Source organism: Symsagittifera roscoffensis, chromosome 7 (assembly GCF_963678635.1).
Source record: "Symsagittifera roscoffensis chromosome 7, txSymRosc1.1, whole genome shotgun sequence".
Classification (NCBI taxonomy): Eukaryota; Metazoa; Xenacoelomorpha; order Acoela; family Convolutidae; genus Symsagittifera; species Symsagittifera roscoffensis.
In genome coordinates, this window is record NC_087068.1 from 44,488,989 (window position 1) to 44,513,737 (window position 24,749).

The 24,749-nt window shown below is 34.3% G+C and overlaps 1 protein-coding gene across 1 annotated transcript in view; it reads right to left on the bottom strand.

Moving 5' to 3' along the window:
• LOC134851164 (neuropeptide receptor 15-like) overlaps nt 1-24,749 on the bottom strand; it is an 80,685-nt gene that overhangs the window by 40,597 nt on the left and 15,339 nt on the right. The window contains exon 2 of the mRNA XM_063867131.1: nt 9,589-9,745. Within this exon, the coding sequence (XP_063723201.1) occupies nt 9,589-9,745 (157 nt within the window). The remainder of the gene's footprint in view (nt 1-9,588; nt 9,746-24,749) is intronic.

Below are 24,749 nucleotides of genomic sequence, written 5' to 3' on the forward strand. Positions count from 1 at the left end.
GTCATTTCTGTGCGTCTAAAAGTTTTGAAATCAAAATACCTTTCGCTTACGTTTCCTCAATTGTGGGGGTTTGGAATTCGAGTAGTCTGTGAGCCATGCAGAAGTTATTGCAAGTTCTGTAAATATTGTTTTTGCAAAAATTTTCTGGAAGTTATATTCAACTAATAAAAAATATGGAATTTAAATGGAATATAATCAATTATTATGGCGTTTAGAGGATTGTGATCAAAGAAAGTCCGGCCCGGGTGCATTCAAATCATTTGATAGTAACTCAGGGAACTGTAGCTGCTGCGCTGTGTAGAAAATTTTAACAGAAAAGTTGCATGGGCCTCGATCCGGAAATCTTCTGCTTTCTAGAGCGGGCTCAAAAAAATACCTATGCGGGGTCAAAAAAATGATTTTTTTTTCCAAAAAAAAGTCGGCCGAGACGATCGAGAAAGTCGAAACATCAAATTTTGGTCGAGAAAGTCGAAACATATCTGAACTGAGTTGAACAAAGTCAAATATTTTTTAATGGGTCAAAGTTTGGTCGAGAAAGTCGAAACATATTAAAGTTTGGTCGAGAAAGTCGAAACATACCGAATTTTGGTCGAAAAAGTTAAACTGCGCACCTCGACCCGTGTGATATAGTTCAAAATTTATAGTTATTCAATATTTTTCCCAAATCATTTCGATTTTGATTAATGGGCAGTCAGAATCTTCAGGGCTTTGTCCCGATACGAGCAGTCTAAATAATAATGAAATAGATGTGATTGGGTCGCGTTTGAGCAAATTCGGAGATAGAAGATACCATCAAAATAAACTAAATTTAATTGATTACCTCATTTAAACTTAAATGTCTTGAGAACATCATCAAAGCGGACTAGAAGAGCGAAGAATCTAAGATGACATGTAGGTCTCCCAATACAACCCCTCCTTGTAATCAAAAAACCACTGTGCTAGGGGTCAAACAAAAATTGTAAACAGGCCGAGAGCTTGAAAGACTCGAGACTGGTGAGAAAACAACGAAGAGTAGAAACGAGGGAAAGAGCAAACTATGACACAAAAAAGGAGGGATATTGAAAAAGAGAGGAGAAAACGAAACACAAACTGGCTGTTTTGATCTTAACCGAGAGACAAGGAGACTTACAAAGGGGCTTACACAACATATCTGAGTCAAATCAAGTGAGTGGAACCGAGTTGAAATATATTTTGGCCGCAGTGCAACACAACATGAGAAACTGTTTTTCCTAATGAGGGCAGAATTGATGAACTCAGAGAATCAGTTAACAAACCAGAAAAGGAAGTAAGAATTCAGGATGGCCGATGGAAAATAATCGGGAGATAGTTGAAAGGAAAAGTATAAGGAGGAAGCGAGAATGGACAAGGGGATAACATTACAACGAACACGAGACGGGATGTCAAGAAGCATTATCAGGATTAGTCATTTTGGTTTTGAGCAACCGATCTATATTTGACTTGCCCTCTAATTGTGGTGACGCAAACTCCCAACCAATGAGAGTTTAGCTGTTGTCCAGGATGTGTTTGATAATGCCAGAAACGACGAACTAGAAGTATACTCATCCTATGACTTCATGATTCTAAATCAGCAAGCGAGAAATAATAGGGGCTACAGACCTTGGCGTGAAGGTCTACAGAGGTAGAGATTTAACGTTAAAAGTGATAGGAGGAGACCGAAGAGGAGACCGAAACAAGTTTAGAGTTTTTTGCACCATTCATCTCGAAGTTGCGGTTATGATATATAAAGGGTGGACGCTGCACGAAACAAGATTTAAATATAAGACCACACAAGAAAGCTTACGCGATTGGAAACTCAGAAATTGTGCTTAAGGATTGTCAGACGCTACTTCAAATTATTACGGAAAAATTGTAGACAGGAAGTTTTTGAAAGCAAAACTACACCTCAAATCTTCTAGACAGAGAAAAAGAGAACAGAAAAAGAAGTTAAGTGAAAAATCGAAAAACAAGACAGCATAACAATGTTTAAAGGATTTACAGGTCTAACTTTTTCGAGCTCAAACTATAAGACCACAATCAATAACTAGAATAATACTTCAAAATTATCCCGAGAGCTTTGTCTGAAGGAGTTATCAGAAATTATTCTGATTTTGTATTTTATGAAAAACGCAAAAAAATATACAGCGGTAAAAACTCTTATCACAAGGAGCCAGACATCTAAAATTGGCTCTTATAGTCAGGAAGTCCCGACATCTTATAAGTTTACCGAAACCCTGGGTTGACCAAAATGCTAGTTATACAATTTACATACATGTAAAAATGCTAGTCAATTCCATGAGTTCAAAAAGTTGCATGAAAGGTATATACAATTAGTGATTTTTTATATTATATTTAGAATTTGTATAACTAGAATTTTTCCATAAACCAAAACATTTGATTTTTTTTTCACTCTAATTTCTCAAAATTTTGGCTTGTGTTTCTAACCTTTGCTTACCCATAACTAGAGAAACCAATATAGAAGGTCTTGCTTTTTTAATGTATGTGAAACGACCTAAATAGTATTAGACTTGTCTGACAGAAATGATACAAGGAAAGCATCAAGCTTAAAATTTTAATTAAATAGGCATTGATCAAGGCATAAATAAAAATAGGCATTAATCGAGGCATAAATAAACAAAACAAATCAGCGATTGGACTGTTTTTGAAAAAGTTATCCAGCAAAACGAAAAAAAATCAGTTTTTGTGGACTAAGTTATTGACACAAAAAACTAAGTTTTGCATAGAAAAATTTTCAAAGAAAATGTTTTTTGAGTACAAGTTTCGTTTGGGGATTGGAAAACAAAAACAAAAAAATGGGGCAATTTTGAAACACGATTTAAATTAAATAATGCTAGTCATACAGTTTTCATATATGAAAAATTTATGAATGGCAATTTTTGACAAAAGTTTTTCTTTTTTATTTATGACAATAAACCTACATTTATGCCAAAACAGAAAAATTGTTTGAAAATTCGGTGACGCCAGTTTTGCAAAATGAGAGATTGTCCTTTAAAATTGATTATAATAGATTATAATCTCTAATTTTGCCAACTTCCAATCACAACATAATTATAATTTATAATTTAATATAAGTTTGCTGTCATTACGGAAATTAACACATGTGAGATGTTTGTCACTTTTTTGGTTCATCTGAACACAAGTTGTAACCACGAAACAAAGTTTCAATGAGAGCGCTTCGTAATAATTGACAGCTTCCCGCAGTAATTGAAAATAATTCAGGATTACTGTTACTGATTGTTGCCAGTTCCGAATCGGTTACTGTTACTGATTGTTGCCAGTTCCGAATCGGTTACTGTTGCTAATTGTTGCCTGTTATTAATCGGTTACTGTTACTAATTGTTGCCAGTTACGAATCGTCGCTTGTTTGGTACAATTCTTCATCTCACGGAAAAATGGCAGCAAAAATTCATTTAACCGACATTTTTTGTCAGACCGGGTGTTATTCGAGGTTTTTAGTCCAGCGAGGTTAAAATCTTACTGGGGGTTCACCAGGGTCCATGGTATTTACAGGAAGCATGTAGATGGAATGGAACAGCTCCAATTTAATTGGTTGACACTTTCGGCCCGAAATTAGTCGAAATCAATTTGATTGTATGAAGCTTTTTTGTGACTGGTTTAATTTAATTATTCCAGACAATATAAAACAGATTCTTTTTTGCAGAAATCTGACCTCACTTTTGAGTTATTCATCATGATAATGATTTTATTGTTAAGACAGCAAAATGGCCTCAAGCTTTTGCGTCAAAGGAAACAAGACCATAAAAAGACTCTTATTTAGTGTCCGTTTAGCTAAGGGCGAATTTCCGTAAAATTTTACCTTTTTCCCAGTAATCAATCCTTGCTCAAGAAGAAAACTGCCTGCAGCCAATTTGCATTGGATTATTGAATTTTCCTAAGTACGTTCTCAAAGAGATCAATTTCTTCAAAAGAACAGCAAATAACTGCTGTATCAAAAAACAACCGCCTGCAAACCTCTTTTTCAATTATCAAATCTCTAATTAACCAAAAAAAATTTTCCAAAAAATGTATCTTGCATGTATCTTTTTTGTCTTTCTTTTTGCCATTTTTCACCTTCCTATGTTAAAAGTTAACATTTTCGCCTTGTTGCCAAGAAATCAATCTTGATCAGTTATGACCCTTTAATTTTGTTGGTCTTATTTCGATCAATTGTTGCCCCTTTACATTGTGTTTGTCAATCATGGAAATTAAAAAGCACTCCTCAAAGAAAATTGACAAGAAACAAAAGCGTGAAAAAGCAATAAAATACGGTGACTAAATGCTTTGCTCCGCACTTTTCACTCGATAAGAGTTGATTTAATCAAATTTGGTGCTAAATTTTCATGATCATTTCACGAAAAGTTGTCTGGGGATTTCAGCGACTTTATTAAAAATGAAGTCAATTTTCCTCGAGCAGTTAGTTGGAAGTTACTTTGAGTGTTTGCAATTTTATTTTGCTTTTCTTTTAGGAGTGTGTCATTTTAATGAAAATTCTTTAAAAAAGTTAATTTAGATAAAGTGATTCAGCGTCAAAATAATCTAAAACTCATCTTAACATGAAACAACTGATCTAAACTAAAATTCACGATGTCAAGATATAAAACTTTTAATACTTTGTTGATTAACAAACTGCTTGCTAGTTTCGATGCCTCCTATGGCTCGTTGTAACGATTATCTAACCTTAGAAAGGATTAATTAGATCAATTAAACAATCTCGTCACCCCTTCCCCAGAAATTGAACACACAGGGTCTTGCTGTGAACTTTATGAACTGTATTTTTGAAAACGCTCATTTTTTTTTCAGAAGAAAAGATAGCATGACAATTTTTCCTGTAAAAAGATGTTACTGATTGAGTTATTAAACTATAGAAGTTGCTTATAACAGATGTAGGAATTGCTCTCCGTTTTGATAAGCACAAATTCTCATTCTTTTTATAATCATGTTCCTTAACAATTCTGGCTTGGAATTGTTGAAGATCCACCTCGTTCTGGGAACTGTTTACAAACTCTGGCAGACTAGTGTAATTGAAATGTTGATGCAGCACGTGGGTTAATTGAAAAAAATGGAGGTGCTTGTAAAGGTCTTTGGAGGTGCTTGTAAGGGTTTAGAAACCAAAAACGTATGTTTTTAGTCTGCATTCATGAAAACTATTTATTGTTCCGACTTTCGATACGAAAGTAACGAAAAATTTGCGCTCGGGGGGGGTTTTTTTTCTTCAGACGAATTTCGACTTTTTAACTAGCCATTTTTGACGGAATTTTGTATATCATTCAAAAAGTATTGTTGTCTTGAGCTTAAATTTCACCTGTGATCATTTTTCGTAAAGTTATGGGGGTCTAAAGATTGCCATTTTGTCCAATTTGGGACAATTAACGCGCGATATATTTCGCGCTACTAATGCGTAAGCGGAGATTTAATCCGTCTTAGAAATCGTTGCAAATTGGTCAAAAGAAGCTTATTTGCCATAAGTGATTTGTTACAAGGAGCAAAATCTATTCTTTTGTACTTTATATGGCTTGTGGGAAGATGATTTTCATAAAAAATTTCAAATTAAAAAAAAAATCAATTTTATTTATTACATTTAATTTTTTAAATGTTTTACTGCTCTATAATCCTCAAAAGGCAGTCGGAACATTCAGCGCTTCCCCCACATACGAGCAGTATTGTTGCTTTTGCACGTATGACCAAATGTAATGAGAAGTTTGTGCAGCTCGAAAGACATTACGTTGAGCAAATCAATAATTTTTGTAACTGTATTAAATCACAGCCTTTTTTAAATTTTCTCAATAAACTTAAAGTTAAACAGATCAGATTTTTCAAAAAATACAGCTTATTCATTAACCCGTCGTTGTAAAGAATTCACGCTAAATTGTGCAAAAAAGGCAATCTTTGATTGGATAATTATTCAATAAAATTTGAGAAATAGATTTTCAAAAATTTTGATTATAATCGAATGTAATGATTTTTTTTGTTTCGAAAATTATGGAGACTGACATCAAAATCCAAAATAATCAATTGTTTTCTTTTTTTTACTGAGTGCGGGCATGGTTTGCGCTTAACACATTGCCTTTCTTTAATCCGTCACAATAATTTTTCCACGTTAAACTGTGGCACTTCATATTGTTTGAATAGCTCGTTACTTGATAAAAAACATGTCGCTTTGCAATAAATCAACTTGCGCGAAGGCGGTTATTTTGTCAAACGAAAACTAGAAATTTTCAAAGTTATGAACTTTTGAACCCAGTTTTTGTTCCGACTTTCATAACGAAAGTAACGGAATATTTGTGCTCGGGTGGGTTTTTTTCTTCAGACAAATTTTGACTTTTTAACTAGCCATTTTTGACGAAACTTTTAAATATCTTTCGAAAACTATTGTTAAGTAGAGCTTAATTTTGGAAAGATATTTTGACTGCGATCCTTTTTTTAAAGTTATGGGGGTTTAAAGACTGCCATTTTGGCCAATTTGGGACAATTAACGCGCGATATATTTCGCGCTATTAACGCGGAAGCGGACATTTAATCAGTCTTAGAAATTGTTCCAAATTGGCTCAAGGAAGCTCATATGCCATAATTGATTTGTCACTCATCAAATTTATCACTTTGTATTTAATATGGCGTGTGGGGGGATGTTTTTACAATTCAATATTTTTCAAAACAAGTTTAAGTTTTTTTTTTTTACACTTAATTTTTTCAAGATATTACTGCTCCATAGACCTTAAAAAGCATTCGAGACTTTTAGGGCCTTGCGTTGATACAAGCAGTCTTAAGGCTAAAGTTTCGACAGCTAAAATTGACTCTCTAAATCAAGCAACAGTGCCCTCCTGCGGGACAAGATCGCAAAATATTCTCACCCATGTCATTTTTTCAAAAAAAAAGTTAAGTTTTTTTTCGATTTTCGATTTTTCCTCAACCTAGAAAAGACTTGCAATGTTTTTATGCAATATTGCTAGGCGAGTTTTTTCACAAGTAAATAATATGACATCAGAACAGTGGACTGTTCAAAAATTATTTCGAGAAAACTAAATAAATTTTAAAACAATTTTTGTAGTCTAACTTTTGTCCAAAATAATGCGTTTCAATACAGCGCGCGCTCTTCAAAAAAAAGTATAAATCGGCTCTCAAGGGGTTTTTTGAAAACCACAGGGGATCTTAAGTAGGAGTAGTAAAATAGTAGCAAAGGGGATCTTCGGTGTTGAGGGAGTTTAATCATTGAGAGAAAGGGGATCCAACCACTACCGCTTGGGATTCTGCATACAACATTACTTATTAAATTAATCACAATAACCTTCTCGTTCCGACTATTGAAAATGGGGAGGAACTTTGTATTCGGGTGCGTTTTATTTTTTTTTTTTCATTTGGTTTTCCATGCAAAATCAGCTATCAGAAACAATCATTGGACTGGGTTGAATGATAAATCATAGTAAAGCTTTTTCAGTCGTGATTGGAACGACTTTAAAAATTTTGGAAACAGTTTTCCCGGTGTCGAGAAAAACTGGTTTGAAATTATTGGTTTTTCGTCTAATTTCGATCAGGTGAGCAGGCTTACATTAGCTTACTTATGCTTGAACCTTGAAAATTTAGTTTCACTCAGATGAAGTTAATTTTTGAGGTTTTTAGCATCATTGGAGGAATCAAACAGTTTTTAGTATCATTGGAGTTTTTAGCATCAGTGGGGCATAAGTTTCGAAAAATTAAAAAGTATTTATTTTGTTTTTGGTTTTTTTTGTTTTTCTTGTTATTTATCTTCAAAAATTGTTTTCCGTTTTGCATATTTCACAATGAATGACAAAAATACCTAAGCTCTACTTTTTTACTCAGATTCTTTTATCACACCACGCCGAAAAAATGACACAAATTAGGAAAAATGACTATAGTTACTTTTTAAGACTGGTCGGAACTTTCTGTGCTACTTGCTATCCTTAAGGATAGCAAGTAGCACAGAAAGTTCCGACCAGTCTTAAAAAGTTACAACAGCCATTTTTCCTAATTTGTGTCATTTTTCGGCGTGGTGTGATAAAAGAATCTGAGCAAAAAGGTAGAGCTTAGGTATTTTTGAGCGGTTTTTTAAGCAACTTTTGAGCGGTTTGAGCTGTTTTTCCAAAAAAAAACCGCCCAAACCGCTCAAACCGCTCAAATCTTGCTGGAAAAACGCTCAGTCCGCTCATATCTTGAGCAATTTTTGAGCGGGATCTCGACCCGGGTTGTTATGTTTAGCTTGGGTTTATAGATTTGTATTGAATAAAAACTTGATTTTATTTTAACAACAAATATAATGGTTAAAACGTTTTTTTTTTCAATGTTAAACTTCAAGGATTGTGAAAACTTCTAGAGTTTTCGTCAGCAAAACACAGTGCAAGCTGTGGAGAAAAAGTAGTAAACATTTATTGCAATACAAAAATTCTGTTAAGGCCTACAGACAACTCCTCTGCAATTCGCAGGAACCACATTAACTAAAATAACTGAATCAACTTTCGTGCTAAATTGCGAGACGAACTCGCATAAGCAATGGGTTGATTTTCAAATGATTGTTAAGCGTTGGAATAGTGATGTTTAGCGTAACAAAGGAGATTTAAAAGACACTAAATTTGGCCTAATTGTTTACCGGGAGTTATGTGACTGACCAGGAGTGGACATTGGGCTTTTTTGAGATGTAGAGGGAGCAAATCACAAAAAAAAACAAGAAAACATCCATGAAAAAAATGCTTTAATCACTGCGAAAAGTTCGTTTTGCGCCAAACTTATCCTTTAAATCCCATTTGAATTTTTTTCTTGCATTCCAGGGTCAAATCTACGATCTTCTTGAGAAGGGAGAGGATTTACAAAAATTTGTATCGATTTTTGGCAATACTTTTATGTCACCAAATTTATTTTCCAAGCTTTCCCAAATATAACAAGACTGCTCGTATCAGGGCGAAGCCCTAAATGTTCCGACTGCCTTTTAAGATCTATGGAGCAGTATTAACGTGAAAAATTTAAATGTAATAAAGTTTATTGAAAAAAAAAACGTTTCTCAATTTTGATATTTTTTTAATAAAACAATCATCACCTCCATAAGCCATATAAAGTAAAAAGTGATAGTTTTCATTCCTAGTAATAAATCAGTTATGGCAAATAAACTTCCTTCAACCAATTTGAAACGTTTTTAGGCACTTTGTAAGGTTTTGTCCAAAAATCGCCCTCTTTCGGCGCGCGCTTTCCCTTAAACACTTTGGCGCCAAAGGCGCGTTTAGAAAAACTTTAGAGTAGGTTAGCCGAAAATTGATATCTCAAAACAGTACCAAAGTGGGGGCCACTTTGAATGACCAGGGGGTGAATCACAAAGAGAAAGCGTCCGCCCCCCTCTCACCCCCTCTCCCTAAATCCGCTACTGGTTTGACCAATAAACTATTTTTTTGCACGCAATCCATCTTGAACCTTAGTGTATTTGATATTTAAGACGCTTCAAGAACAGTTTTGAGTCGGTAAGTCAAAATTGATGTGTTAATTTAGTACCAAAGGGGGTGGGGGCTTATCAGTGGGGAGGTTTGGAATGTGCTGGGAAGGGAGAGCCTAAGTTGCGTCCCTAAGACTGACCCGTTGTTTGATGGCGATCTGCCTGGCCGAGACACTCTCCCCCAGCTGGCGCACAGTGGTTCCCCTCATCCAGAGTTCGGCCGCTGTCCTCCCGTACACCACAGAGACCACACCCGAAGGGATCAAGAAGATGGCCAACGAGTACACCACTATGTCGCTGAAATGAAAAAACATTTACAGAAATGATTTTTCTAAAAGATGGTTTATCCATAAACGAAGGGACCGACATACGAACTGTTCAGCTCTTCACGGGGTACCTCTGTTGTGCCCCTGTTTAACGTCTACATGAATTTTTTTGATTATATTTGCGTGCTGGAACGGTGCGCCTCGACACGGTGAGGATCACGGTGAGCCTCGGACATCTGACCTTGCAATTGCGATGCAGAGACGGAACCACTTCACCGCCGAGTTAGAATTACACTCATAACATTAAAAATCATAATATGAATCTGTTAGTGCGTAATGGTGTTATACCCAAATATCACTTTAAAAACATTTTAGTTAATAAAAAAAATTCGGAATCTGCCGTTGCAGGCAATCAATTTAATCTGTTAGCCGGCTTCACTTAATAGGTTTTTTCATACCCGGTTTGCTTAAAAAAAACACTCTCGATCACAAAGCTCGTTCTGAATTTCAGCGATGGAACGAAAATTGCCTGAAATTGAATGCAGTTTAGAACTGTTTTGAAAGTTTTATGGATCATATAAATCCTATTGAAGTTTCCTATTGAAGTTTTTATTGAAGTTTGCTATTGAAGCTTCCTTTACGCCTACACATTAAAAACTTAATCAAGAGTTTCATTGGGTATGCAGCGTTTTTAAGAATTGCTTTAATGAAAGTTATCTCAACTTGCTATTTATTGAAAGAAAGGTTGAAATCTGTAATTGAAAAGAAATCTGTCAGCAAATGTTTTTTTTTCATTTGATTTTCAGTTTCTAATCATTTTAAACTTTCTCACATTCATAGCAGACAGAAACTACAATCAAACATTAGAAAAGCTTAAAATCTATCTAATCTTTTTTGGGGCTGTAAGTTAAACACCTCTCGTCATTTTTTTCAACGTTTTTCTAGATTTTTAGTTGTATATTTGTATTTTATTGGCCTAGAAGTCAGAAAATGAAAACAGAACAAAAAAACTGCCATCTTTTTCTGCTAGAAATTCAAAACACATTTTCAAAATCGTTTTTTTACGTTTCTTTTTGGTTTCTCCCATCAGGAATTCGACCCCCTGCCGACCCACCAAGAGGGTCCTTTGGCGCTAATATATACTAAGTTTGAGGAAGAGCGAGGCGCGCGCCGAAAAAAATGCGATTTTTTGGTCAACATTTTAAAAAAGTGCCTAAAAACTTCTTTTTTGGGCTGTTTTTTCAAAATTTTGCCTTCGGCGCAGAAAATTTGGTCAAAATGAAGTCTTTATAGTGATTAAAGTGAGCTCAGAAAATCAATTTGGTCAACAAATTTTCAAAATTTTTTAGAGCAAATCAAATGCTAGCTCATTCCTTTGATTTTTTCAACCGTAGCTTTTACCTTTTCAATCGCTGACAGAAAAAACAGAAATTTTGAGGAGTCCGCTACAAAAAATTACGTTACAGTTATTTGCTGATAGTTTTTCCAGCATTTCCACTTACCAAAACTTCAAATGCTTAAAAACCTAATGCAAGTAAACCCAGGATCATACATGCACCAGATAGAGCGCGTTATCAGAAAACTATTCGGCAAGTTATTAAAAGATTATATTTTTTTAAACATTAAGTTTTTAACGGACTCTAATGGTTCATCAACCAACTCAAGTTGCTAGCTCTAACTAATTATTAAAACCTAAAATTTTCAAATCATTAGAAACTTTCAAAAACTTTTTTCATACTTCAAAAATTTAATCAAATTCGCGTGATTGAAAATTTTGGGCAAATTGCAAAACAACCGGTTATCTTTCTATCAAACATAATTTCAATTTTATATGGGCCTTTGACATTGAGTATAGATGTTTTATGAGCACATCTACAGGAGACAGTCTATCGAGTTAACGATAACAATTAGTAAACGAAGAAAAATCAAACTAACTCAAAAATTTGCCGACAGAAGTGTTCGGTTTTTTATCAAAAAATCATCAGTTCCGTGGGTGTACAAAACAGTCCGAAAACATTTCGATACAAAACAGTCCGAAAACAGCCCCGAGTGATATTTGTTTTTAAAAGACGGTAGGCCGAGAACTCTCGTGTGTCCAAACAATCTAACGACAAAACAGTGACCGTCGCAGTCGCGTCACATTACGAGGCCAAACTGTGCATTTTGTGCATCGTAAGCGGACTCCGCAACAAGGACGCTCCCTTTGTTCTTTTTTTGTCCTTTACTTTCCTTTGATCGTACCGACAAAATTTTCACATGTTTAAAGACTTGTCTCTGGAATCCAGGAACATACAGACACAAAATTGTGCTCCTATCCAGTGCACAGTTTGGCCTCGTAATGCAATGTGTTGCGAATATGCCAACAGAGGGTAGAACTTCAAACAACAATTAGAGCCTGTTAATGCCGCGAAACGGTGACGCGCGCATAGCGCACCCACCGGCGACATTAAACCGGACTGTTTGGTATCGGATTGTAAATGCATAGAAAATTATCGGGCGAAAGTCGAGCTAAGTTTCAACTGGTAAAAATTTCGACCTGCTCACCAACCAAAGAGCCCTTTGGTGCTACTTTGCGACATCGGTATCCCGTCAAGAAAATCTAGGATTTTCTTGAGAGGGGAGGGGGGAGGAGTTAAAACTTAAGCCCCGCAGGCAGGTTATTGTAAAAATACGTAAAACATGCCGTTTTTGGGCATTTTTTGGAAAATGTTGGCCAAAAGATTGCGGTTTTTCGGCGCGCGCTCTCCTGCAAAATTAGTATATATTGGTGGCCAAGGAGATTTTAGATAAACATTAGGATTGGACGGCCGACAGTGGCTGTCATAAAATAATACCGATGCGGGAGCATTTGGTTGGCGAGGGTCGAATTCCTGAGAGGGGGAAAGGTCGTCTAACCTTTCACTCCCCGCTAAAAATCCGCAAAAGGGAGAATTTCATGAATGCGCGTAGATCTAGGGTTTCTTGAGGGAAGTAGGGTGTTCTCCGTAAAACAATATATAGACCACGGGCGGGCGGATCTAGGAGGAGGGATCTGAAAATTCTTTCGGTCTTTTTTTTAGGTCGGTCTAATTGATTTCCCGAGTTCTCCCAAAGAACTGTTTTTGCTAAATTTTCTGCACCGCAGTCAAGAAAAAACATGCCAAAAAAGGCGGTTTTAGGCACTTTTTGGAAAATTTTCACCACAAAATTTCGTTTTTTTTCGCTTCCCCTGCAAAATCATTAAATAGAAATAAAATAAAGCGCTTTTAGAAAATTTTAGGGTCCGTCAGCCAAAAATGGATATCAAAATAGTACAAAGGGGGACTCTTTGGGGGACCGAGCAGAGGCCCCCCCTCCTCTAAAAAAACGCATTTGAAAAAAAATGCATCAGTTGGTGGTCAACCAACAAATATAAAGTAGACCACTCTCAGAAGTAAAATGTTTTGACTTATACTTTTGTGGTCGCAAGTTTGACACGGTAATTCATTCAAGAAGAAATCGATTCCTTAATTCAACTCGGTAATCCGTCTGCTGGTTTTGAAGTTCTCGCATTTTTCTTTTTAGCTTGCATGTTCATGCTGATTATTAGTGGTCAGCAGACAAGTTTCCTTTTCAGTTATCTAAAATATTTATCTTAATGAAGTGAGTTAGTGATAAAATTTCAGGTGACGTAAAAAAGCTATTTTTGGAAGAAAAAGTAGTTCTGGATGCCCACTTGTTTGAAGGTTTAATTAAGCTAATAGGGATACATTTCAGAAGCAAATATAGGGGGGGGGGGACATTCTCTCCGAGGGATTCAACCTCTGACCACCCAAAATCCTCCCTTGATTTAATTTTGGTATACCAATTTTATCAAAACCATTTCCGATTCCGATTCCGATTCTATGAGAACCTTTTTGATCGACCATTCGCTTTGTGATCTTTTTCGACATCATTTACACAAATTTGGGAGAGTGATAAACTTCCAAAAACGGCTAAAAAGTTAAAGTAGGCCGACAAGCCAACCAGAATCAATTTAGTCGGCTTAAAATATTTACACTTTTTTGAAAATCTTCCTCGAGAAACCTCAGATCCGCCCCTGATACAGTTAATAAAATACGTTTTTGTAGGGTTTTAATGCACGAACCAATATCAAGGTTTTCCCAGTTTCCTAAAAATATATATCAATTGGATCATGTCACATAGGATTCTGTTTCTGACATAGACTTTATTGATTGCACATGTTAAATTGCAATATGGATTTCTAAGTTGCGTTCTAAGATTTCACGGTTAAGTTGCAATTCAGCGATTTTTTCGGCGGATTGGTTATTCCGATATCAAAAACGAGATGCTCACTTTAACTATGACAGATTTTTTCTGCTGTTTGAGCAGTTAATTAATGCGCCTTAAAGGGGTAATATAACCAGTGGATCCATTTATAAGATGAATTCATTAAGTCTAGACAAGATGCTTAACTGGGATCAATAATGTCAGCAGCCTATCGAGGGGTTTATTTTGTTACCACATCAGCTGAAAGCTCGCGAAATCAGCAGGATACCCAAAAGTCAAGCATGTGTGTGTGTGTGTGTGTGGGGGGGGGGGAGCATTAATGGATTGGAGGTGTTATGGACCAATCTGTCAAGGAGGCCCTAATTTAATACCCCCTTTTTTCCGCCAAGAAAAATCTTTTTTGTTTGAAGGCCAATTCAAACAATACAATGGAAATAAATGGAAATGACCTCAAGAGAATGAGCTTATACCAAGAGAAAATAAGCTCAATACCATGCGACATAAAAGAAACCACTTACCACTTAATGAAATCTTAGTCAGCATTTGGCATTAATGTCGCCATTTTTTTTCGATGTTGGGTGCGGGTATTAGTTATTTTTCAGTAGTCTAAAATATTGGTTTAATTTTTTTCGAGAGTTTTTTTCTCGTAAATATATTTACAATCAAACTTATGTCATAACTAATTAAATATCACATTGTATACCATGTGAAATCCATGCCATAGAGCCATGTTATGGTTCTGTTTGTTCAATCAGCCAAACTGATAATGAAACTTGTTTTTCTAAGACAGGATTTGCTTTCTTAATTTGGGAACCTTAACTAGTCTGATAATTTACATGGTTTCCTTCCAGTGAAATAAAGTGTATAATACAAGAGCAAAAGCCCCCGACCTTGTTTGAATCGATTGAGTTCAGAAATCTTTGGACGCGGCGGGTTTTTATGACTTTCTCTGGAGATAACATGCTTCTTCCCTAGGATAATATTGACGTGTAATCCTCTTTGGATTAAATAAACCCCTCGCTTACAATATTCGAAGGCGGCGTCGAGAAGAAAAATATGCAAACATTGTTTCAACAAATATAAAATAGACCCTTTTCAGTGGGAAAACTATCTTAATAATTTCAACAAGTTCAAATTTTTACATTTCGAAGCGGTTGAAAGCGTTTTAGTCTTGAGTGGGAAGCATTTTAACAAAAAACTTTGATTGCGTTTTGACAACATTCGGTAGGATTAAAGCAAATTTATTATGCGGCAAATTTTCCGCCAACAGAAATTAAAATTTTTAGGGAGCATGGGTAAATTATCAAAAACACTAAAACTCAGGACAACGATTGTTGGTTTGATTGCAATAACCATGAAGAATCGATAGAAAAAATTTATTGATTATTTGCAGCGCTTAAGTCTGAAAAGCTTAGCAGTATTTTCCTCTTACATTGTTTATTGCTGCGTCGGCTAACTAGTCAATTTCCGGAAAAAAAAAACATATATTAGTATTCAACTGCTGTTATGCCCTAAATAACCTGAAAAAAACTGCAGGGCTATTTAGTTAAGAAGAAAAAAAACTGTAACTTGAATAAATACGCATGCTGTTCAAAAGCAACACTTAGTTCAAAACTTTGGTTATAATGAATTCCACAGTCCGTCGAAAGCAATGTCCATAAAAAAGCTGGCAGCAAATCAAAACTTGCTGCAAATCATAGGAGAACTGGTTATAAAATCACATTTTGGGAAGATAAAACCTTTAAAAATCGTTATATAATTTTAATTTCATCTCTTTTGAAAACATGAAGACTTTTTATTTTAAATGATTTATCCTTTGCAATTTAGAAAATACAAACTGATCATTTTGAGTCAAGTTTGTCTTGCGGAGAAAATTTCATTAAAAATGTTTTAACGGTAATTTCAAATAATAGGTAGAGTTTATAACATTTATTCGTTTTTTTAACCTAAATTCCTGAATTTGAACTTGATTTGATGGTCAAGATGGGAAAAAAAACAGCATCAATTTTTGGTCAGCCAATCCACCTTTTGTAAGGGGGCGGGGGGACGCCCCTCCCCTCAAGAATTCGACCCCCTGCCAACCCAAAGGGTCCCACCTTTGTACTATTTTGAGATATTCATTTTGGTGACGGATCCTATAATTTTTTTAAGAGCAACTTTGGCGCGCCAGTGTATACTTATTTTGAGCGGGGAGCGCTCGCCGAAAAAACGCAACTTTTTGGTCAAAATTTTCCAAAATTGGCCTAAAAATTCCATTTTTGGCCTGTTTTTTTAAATTTGGTTTGCGGCGCAGAAAATTTGGACAACTAAAACTCAGGACAACGATTGTTGGTTTGATTGCAATAACCATGAAGAATCGAGAGAAAAAATTTATTGATTATTTGCAGCGCTTAAGTCTGAAAAGCTTAGCAGTATTTTCCTCTTACATTGTTTATTGCTGCGTCGGCTAACTAGTCAATTTCCGGAAAAAAAAACATATATTAGTATTCAACTGCTGTTATGCCCTAAATAACCTGAAAAAAACTGCAGGGCTATTTAGTTAAGAAGAAAAAAAACTGTAACTTGAATAAATACGCATGATGTTCAAAAGCAACACTTAGTTCAAAACTTTGGTTATAATGAATTCCACAGTCCGTCGAAAGCAATGTCCATAAAAAAGCTGGCAGCAAATCAAAACTTGCTGCAAATCATAGGAGAACTGGTTATAAAATCACATTTTGGGAAGATAAAACCTTTAAAAATCGTTATATAATTTTAATTTCATCTCTTTTGAAAACATGAAGACTTTTTATTTTAAATGATTTATCCTTTGCAATTTAGAAAATACAAACTGATCATTTTGAGTCAAGTTTGTCTTGCGGAGAAAATTTCATTAAAAAATGTTTTAACGGTAATTTCAAATAATAGGTAGAGTTTGGAACATTTATTCGTTTTTTTAACCTAAATTCCTGAATTTGAACTTGATTTGATGGTCAAGATGGGAAAAAAAACAGCATCAATTTTTGGTCAGCCAATCCACCTTTTGTAAGGGGGCGGGGGGACGCCCCTCCCCTCAAGAATTCGACCCCCTGCCAACCCAAAGGGTCCCACCTTTGTACTATTTTGAGATATTCATTTTGGTGACGGATCCTATAATTTTTTTAAGAGCAACTTTGGCGCGCCAGTGTATACTTATTTTGAGCGGGGAGCGCTCGCCGAAAAAACGCAACTTTTTGGTCAAAATTTTCCAAAATTGGCCTAAAAATTCCATTTTTGGCCTGTTTTTTTAAATTTGGTTTGCGGCGCAGAAAATTTGGTCAAAATGGGGTTTTTAGAGTGATTTAGGAGAGTTCAGAAAATCAATTTGGTCGAATTAAAAAAAAAGTCGACAAAACTTTCGAAACTTAAAAGCCGCCCCCCCCCCCCCTCGAAAAAATCCTAGATCCACCCCTGAGCCAAGCATAGATTTATCAAAAGGTGTTTTTGGCGCCGGTGCGAATTTATACTAAAATGGAGGAATGGAGGCGATAAAAAACTCTATTTATTGGCCATAGTTTTTCGAAGTAGCTCAAAAACGTCCTTTTAGCATGTTTTTTTTTCATAACTTTCATAACACAAGGTGGAAAATAGAAGAAAAAAGTATATGGTGGAAAATATAATCATGAATTATTGCGTATTATTACGTTAAATTCTACTGAAACATAAATTTAGCCATCGAAAACGTCACTCTGACTGGCTTTTGGTATTATTTTACGCAATCCAGTTTGGTCGAGAGCTCTTAAAATTTTTGGACTTTTGAGAAACCTTATTAAAAAGGCCAAAAGAGGTCAGAGAGCTCAGAATTTTAATTTAGTCGGCTTGGAGTTTTTTTCTGAAAATCTCTTTCTTGAGAAAAATTAAGGGGTAAACTTGAAAAAAAAAACGTTTCGCAGGCTTCTTGCATTATGTATTATGCTATGATCAAACGTCCGCGGAATTTCTGAGCAAAAAAACTTGAATTTGTTTTTTTTATCTTAAATCTTATCAAAGGTACTTTTGACTCAATATGAACTAAAACTCAGGGGGTAATCGCCTTGTTAATTAAAACTCGAGCACCACTCAATAAAATCCCTAGATACGCTGCTGACGCAAACGGATTGAAGTTTTATATCATTCACGTTTTCTGAATCCATACTTTAACGTATTTAATGTTTATATGGGTTGTTGAAATATCTTGAAATTTTCTCTCTGAATCAATTGGACTCGAAAAGGGTTCAGTTTAGAAGCAAAAAAATTGACAGACACTAAAATAAATATATAGTTGCGTTTCAATCCTAATCTTACCTGTTTTTTAGAATTTTTTAATAAACGGATTGATTGTTTTTTTTTAAATTCTCGTTTCCTTGGTGCAAAAAAACTTGACAGCTCAAAAAAAATTGCATAATCAGATCAGTTATTTCAAGAAAATCCTATAAAATTTTTGAAAACAACTAAAGTTTTTGAAAATAACTAATTGCGTACTATGACTAAAATTTCTACTATAACTATTTTTTATCAAAATCATGGCAAAAAGGGATTATTTATTTGTGTCTAATTTTTTAACCAAACCATAAGAAATATATAATATTTCAGAGATATATCACATTGAAACGTAAGAAAAGATTTGGAGTCTAAAAAAATTGCCAATATACTATAATTTTGCTTTTCATGCTAAATTAAAAACGACGAATTCATAATATAATTATTTACGCCATGCCAAAGCTCTTTTTATTTGTGACCCTGTGTATGGCGCTCATCGAACATGGTTTGTACGATGAACACAAAGTTTTTTTGTGTTTTTTGCATTCAAACTTAATCTTATGCCGCCATAACTTAAACCGTGATAATGCTTGTAAGTGAATTGAAAAAAAAATTTTGTCAAAACATATTTTTGGTGCCACTTCTTTTGACGTATGGCTCAATGGATGCAAATAATCAAAACCATAAGTTTTTTGCCATAATCATTTGAAATTTGTTGCAGAGACAGATTTGAGTTGCCATTTTCTTTGAAAGCAAGGTGATTTAGATCAATTATACTGAATTAATTCAAAATATCAATATCTCCCCGCAATATTAATATGTAATGTTGAAACTTATATACTCTACAGATAATATACAGATAATAGCTGTCAGTTTATATATAATGATTAAAAGCAAAAACCAAAATAATGTCGCAATCAAAATTTGTTATTCTTAATTTTTCATGGTAATCATCTTCTGTGGCGGAAAAATTGATCCAATCACTGCTTCAAAACATTCAGCTCAATCTATGTTTGCTTATAATTAAGCAAGACTGCTCGAATCAGGGCAAAGCCCTGAATGTTTCGGCTGCCTTTTAATTGGTCTCAAATAATTTAAGATTAAGCTGAAAATGTAAAAATTTAATTGTTCAATTTGAGTTGTGTATCAAATTTATGAAGCCAATTAGCTGCCTCAATTCAAGTTGGAAGAATTTGGCAGTGCGTAATAAATCACAGCGAGAAAAATATAGTGGTGTACTGGGCACATTCAGATTATGAGCTCGAGCCACCGAGGGATCAAAGTTCTGTACAATTGGTCTGAAATAAAAAAACACCACGAGCTATATATTCCTCTTTTCTTCGAAAGTTGGAATAAATAAATTAGAAAAGAAAATTTTCAGGAGTTCAAAAAAGTTTATCTAAGATTGAAAGATTAGTTTCTCGGTTTTTTTTTGCAGTGCTTCTGATTTGTTCCTTTAGATATCGGAAATTTAATACGAATGAATTGAATATTATCTTGATTTTTTATATTTGTTCAGGCTTTTGAAGAAAATTTGGAATATTTGCCCTGTGTGGCTATTTATTTTTTGTCTTTTGTCGAAAAAAATTACCGGCGAACATTTTTTTGAATATGGAGAATTCATTAGTTGCCACTTTGACTTTTGTCTTAGATATTTTTAGCATGCATTTTCTATTTTTTTAATGCACTGCGTACACATTAGAAAATTCCATCTCAGATACGTTTTAACTTCAATTTAGGCAAAAAATTAGATGTAATAAAAATTAAATGTAATAAAAAGAAGAACACTCGTATCAGGGCGAAGCCCCTGAATGTTCGACTGCCTTTTAAGGTCTACTGAGCAGTAGTAACATGAAACAAAATAAATATAATAAAATAAATTATTTCAAAATTTTTTAAAAGATTTTTATGAAAATCATCACCCCACACGCCCTATAAAGTACAAAAGAATAGATTTCGTTCCTTATAACAAATCAATTATGGCAAATAAGCTTCTTTCAACCAATTTGGAACAATTTCTATGACGGATTAAATCTCCGCTGACGCGCGTTAATTGTCCCAATTTGGCCAAAATGGCAATCTTTAAATCCCCATAATTTTACGAAAAATGATCACAGGTGAAATATTGTTTCAAATTTAAGCTCAGGACAACAAAACCTTTTGCATGGTATAAAAAACTCCGTCAAAAATGGCTAGTTAACAATTCAAAATTTGTCTGAAGAAAAAAAAACCACCCGAGCACATATTGCGTTACTTTCGTATCGAAAGTCGGAACAATAAAATAAATTGCTTTAAATTTCAGTTTTTTTTGTGAAATCAACCCCCACACGCCATATAAAGTAAAGTGATGAATTTCGCTGCTAGTAACAAATCACTTATGGCAAATAAGCTTCCTTCTACCAATTTGGATTGGTTTCTAGGACGGATTAAATTTCCGCTCACGCGTTAATAGCGCGAAATATATCGCGCGTTATTTGTCCCAAATTGGCCAAAATGACAACCGTCAAACCCTCATAACTTTACGGAAAATTATCACAGGTGAAAATCTTTTCAAGTTTACAGGGCAACAATATCTTTTGAGCGATAAAAAATTTCCGTCAAAAATGGTTAATTAAAAAGTCGGAATTTGCCTGAAGAAAAACAACCACCCCGAGCACAAATATTCCGTTACTTTCGTATCGACAGTCGGAACAATAACAATATGGTAGATTGGTATGACTTCTTGCAAAAGACGGAACAATCCAAACTTTCGCGTGTTGAGGAAACAAAAACACCATTAAAATGCCAACGAAATTTACGTTGCGTGCAAATGACCATGGAATCTACAATGATTTTAGTAGGCGGATTAATGGATTCTATTTGACTTGTTTAAAGGCTTGTCTCAGGATTGCAGTCTTAATTTGCATGCACAGTTTTGGGCTTCTAAAGTTTCCAGTTTTGCCTAGTAATGTTTATTTGTTTGAATAAAATTGTTTATATTTCGAGGTGTTTGTCTGATCAGTGATTCACACTGACAGTCTAATTGATTATCGATCGAATTAAGAAACTTTTTGCTGATCAAATTCAAAAGTTTTACAGGATACAGGAAAAGAAATTCTAAGGTAGCATTGCTGCTTGAAAAGCTCTAGACCCATTTTGCCTCAAAATTCAAAAAACTCAAATTTTGTTTCAAGCAATAATGTAACTGCGTATGGCTAAATATTGACGCATATGATGCATATAGTACAAAATCTGGCGCAACACCTTTAGAAATTGTCAAAAACGGGCTGTAGCTTTTAAGTTTCTTTGTATGGATAAAAAATTAAATAACCAAAATTATCCACTTCAAGGCACAATAAAAATTATGAAACTTGAACCGCCCTTTCCGAATTATGAAATTTGAATCGTCCGCTTTGAATTTGACTTGCAGGGCTTTAAATTGAAAAAAAAAAAAATTAAGTGATCGCAGTTTTCCTTATCTCAATCTTATGAATTTTTCGCTATTTCCAACGTCAATTTAAAGACCTGTCCCTGTGATGTCAATCTTAAGCTGATAACTTGCACCTTTTAAAAAACCCTCCTGTTAAAATTTTAACTCTTATCGCACCTTTTGTGCAGGTTTTATCTTTTACTTTTCCCAGCCCTGTGGTTGGAAAATTGATTTGGGTGGAAAATTTATGCCTCGCTCTTTTGTGCACTACGAAAGAGCGCGGAAGGAAAGGGAATCGAGTAAAAGTAAATACTGCATAAATTAAACAAACAAATTGGTTCGGAAAGCTCAAAATCTTCCAAAAGGCGATTTGTAAAAATTAAATTTCCCTTAATTTATTTCTGACAGGCTAATTCAGTCTAAATTTGAAAAGAAAACCTAATTCAATTAGTGTTTTTTTTACTCGTGACGCAGGCTGTGCCATATGTTAATGGGTACACTATCTATAAAAAACCTAGATAGTAAATCCTTCATTCTTCTAGTAAAAAGAAAAATTTTAGTTCAGAAAAATAGTATAAAACTTATTTTTGGTTGCTGTTTTTTCTGGCTTTCCATTAATTTAGTTGTTGTGGTAATGCGAAAGAACCATTCATCATCAAGTGGAGAAATTTTAGATTAATTCAGGCACGTATGCTGACAGCGCCGAATACTAAAATCTTGGCTATGACAACTTGAAGCTATTTACTTTTGAACAAAAAAAATTGTTGCTGCACGTAATGACAAAAATGGTTTGTCATCAATTTTGTTGAGATAACGTAGAGCTATCCTGAAATGTATCGATTTGAAGTCGATTTCAAATAGATGAAAACTAGTAGTTCATATCACCTAAAAACAAATCAAACATGTTTTAAATCAAAACGAATCTATTTTGTAATATGTTTGCACGGGGGTGAAGAAATAAGACAACAAGCAAATTAGACGATCAGAAAGTTACTGATATTAGAAGATAACATGCGTCCTGTACCAAGAAAATTCCTTATTTCTGACCTGGAATACTTTGTATCTAATCTAATTTTTGGTCAGAAATTCTTTGTGAAATTTTTAAATAAAGCATGGATTTTCTTTAAATTCTTTATTTCTCATCCTAATTCTGATCAGAAACCAGCTGAATCTAGGCTATTTCTAGCTAGAAAAAATGTACTGGTGGGACCCGAACCCCTTCCCTTCTGATTTTTTAGCCATTTTCTCTATCAACTAGGCTACAGTCCTTGATATTTAGCCGTTGTTTTAGCAGTATAACACTTGTTATCACAAGTGTAAATTTGCATTGTATATCTACTGTTATTGTGTGTAATAGAAGCATGTTTATCTCGTTGCGGTTGAGAAGTGAACTGATTTCTGGTTATTTCTTTCCAGTAATTGTTTATTTCTAAACTAGAAAATAAATAGACAACTTCTGCACGGAAAATACGAGAAAACTAGGCTAGATAATCTACATAAAAATTCGATCTAAAAAAACAGCTTCCGTTAGGTACGGGTTACAAATTGCGTGAAGATTTTTACATGCATAAAATTATCAGTTTTGAGCAAACACTGGTTGTTTAACCGAAAGTTAGGTTATTATTGTCGCAGTTTTATAATAATGCACATCAAAAGTTCAAAAGTATACTATTCTTTTTTTATTTATTATTTGATAATATTTTTATAATAATATTTTTGATCGATTCTGTGAAATACTCTTTTTTTGTGTAATTTCTTTCTTAGCAAAAAACGTCAGCAAGTTATCCTCTGTTTTACGATCGCCAAACTTAGTTGTCGATTAAGTTCCGAGGCCATGTTTGATACATGTTGGTTGAAGAAAAAAATCAGTTTTAACCGATTTAGAATCCATCAAAATCTAATTAAATAGAAAGAAATCGGCTTACGTCATTTGATGTGTAGTAGTGTTTTGTGCAAGCTTACAAAATATAGTGATTCAATATATTTTCAACATGACTAATATAATTACTCTCGAAACTTTTTTTTGGCTTTATTTTTCTTTGGTCGTTTTTTTTCAGAAAAAATTGTAAAAATTTGAGAAGAATTATTTTCAAAACTTTACAATTAGGTTTTTCATCAATTTTATTTTGGGTTCAAAAATTTGATTTGACTTGACCAAACTTTTCACTTTATTACAAACTTTTCATCTCGTTAACTTTATAAGCATAGCGTAGTTTTGTCTATATAGAAAGTTTTTGTGCGCAAAATTTGATGTGTTTTCACCATTTTTACTTTTTTAACCAATGCAAAGCTACAAAAATAATTCTCACCGAAATATTTTTGAGCAGCTTTATGTTTTAGCTGGAGAAGAGCCATCTTTTGTTCCCAAAAGTTTAATGAATCTGAATGTTCAATAATTTGGAGCATTTTTACTTGGAACGCGTTAGTTTAAAAAATTACGGAAAAACAAGCAAGCGTCGTAAAAATCGACAATCCAGTGGAAAATTTGGAAAGAATACTACAGGCTAACAATATGATTTTTTTATCACCAAAAAATTGACAAAATATAAATTTAGCGAGTTTTAGAGCCTTTTCGGGTTTTGGGTATCTCGCAAAATCTTATTAAAATCAATTTTGCGAAAAGAAACGTATATGTCCAGTGTGATTTAATTCACTCGAACGCCAGCACAAAATTTTGAATGTTTGGATCCTGAAATAGGGCATCGAAAGCACTTTTTTAAAATTTTATTATTTAATTAAAATGAAAATACTTCATTGGTCTGCTAAATCTAAAATATACAAGCAATTTTGAAAAATGCTAAATTTCACATGTAATAAAAAAATTTTGAATTAAATAGTTTGCTTCAACCATTGTGGAAAGATTTTACCGACAAAAATTTTTGCCACCTGCCCAATGTTTCAACGGAATTAGGGCAAGCAATAAACAAGGAAGTTGTCGATTTTGCTCACACCTTATTTAAAAAAACTTGTTGCTGGTAAAACAGGGGCTCAAAGTCTCAACAATTTTGCAGATAGTACTTTCAGATAGTCAAAAATATCATAACTTGTCTTGAGAAAAAACAGTCCGATCACAAACATTCCGATCACAACTCTTTTGAAAACCGGAGTTAGGGCTTGTGTA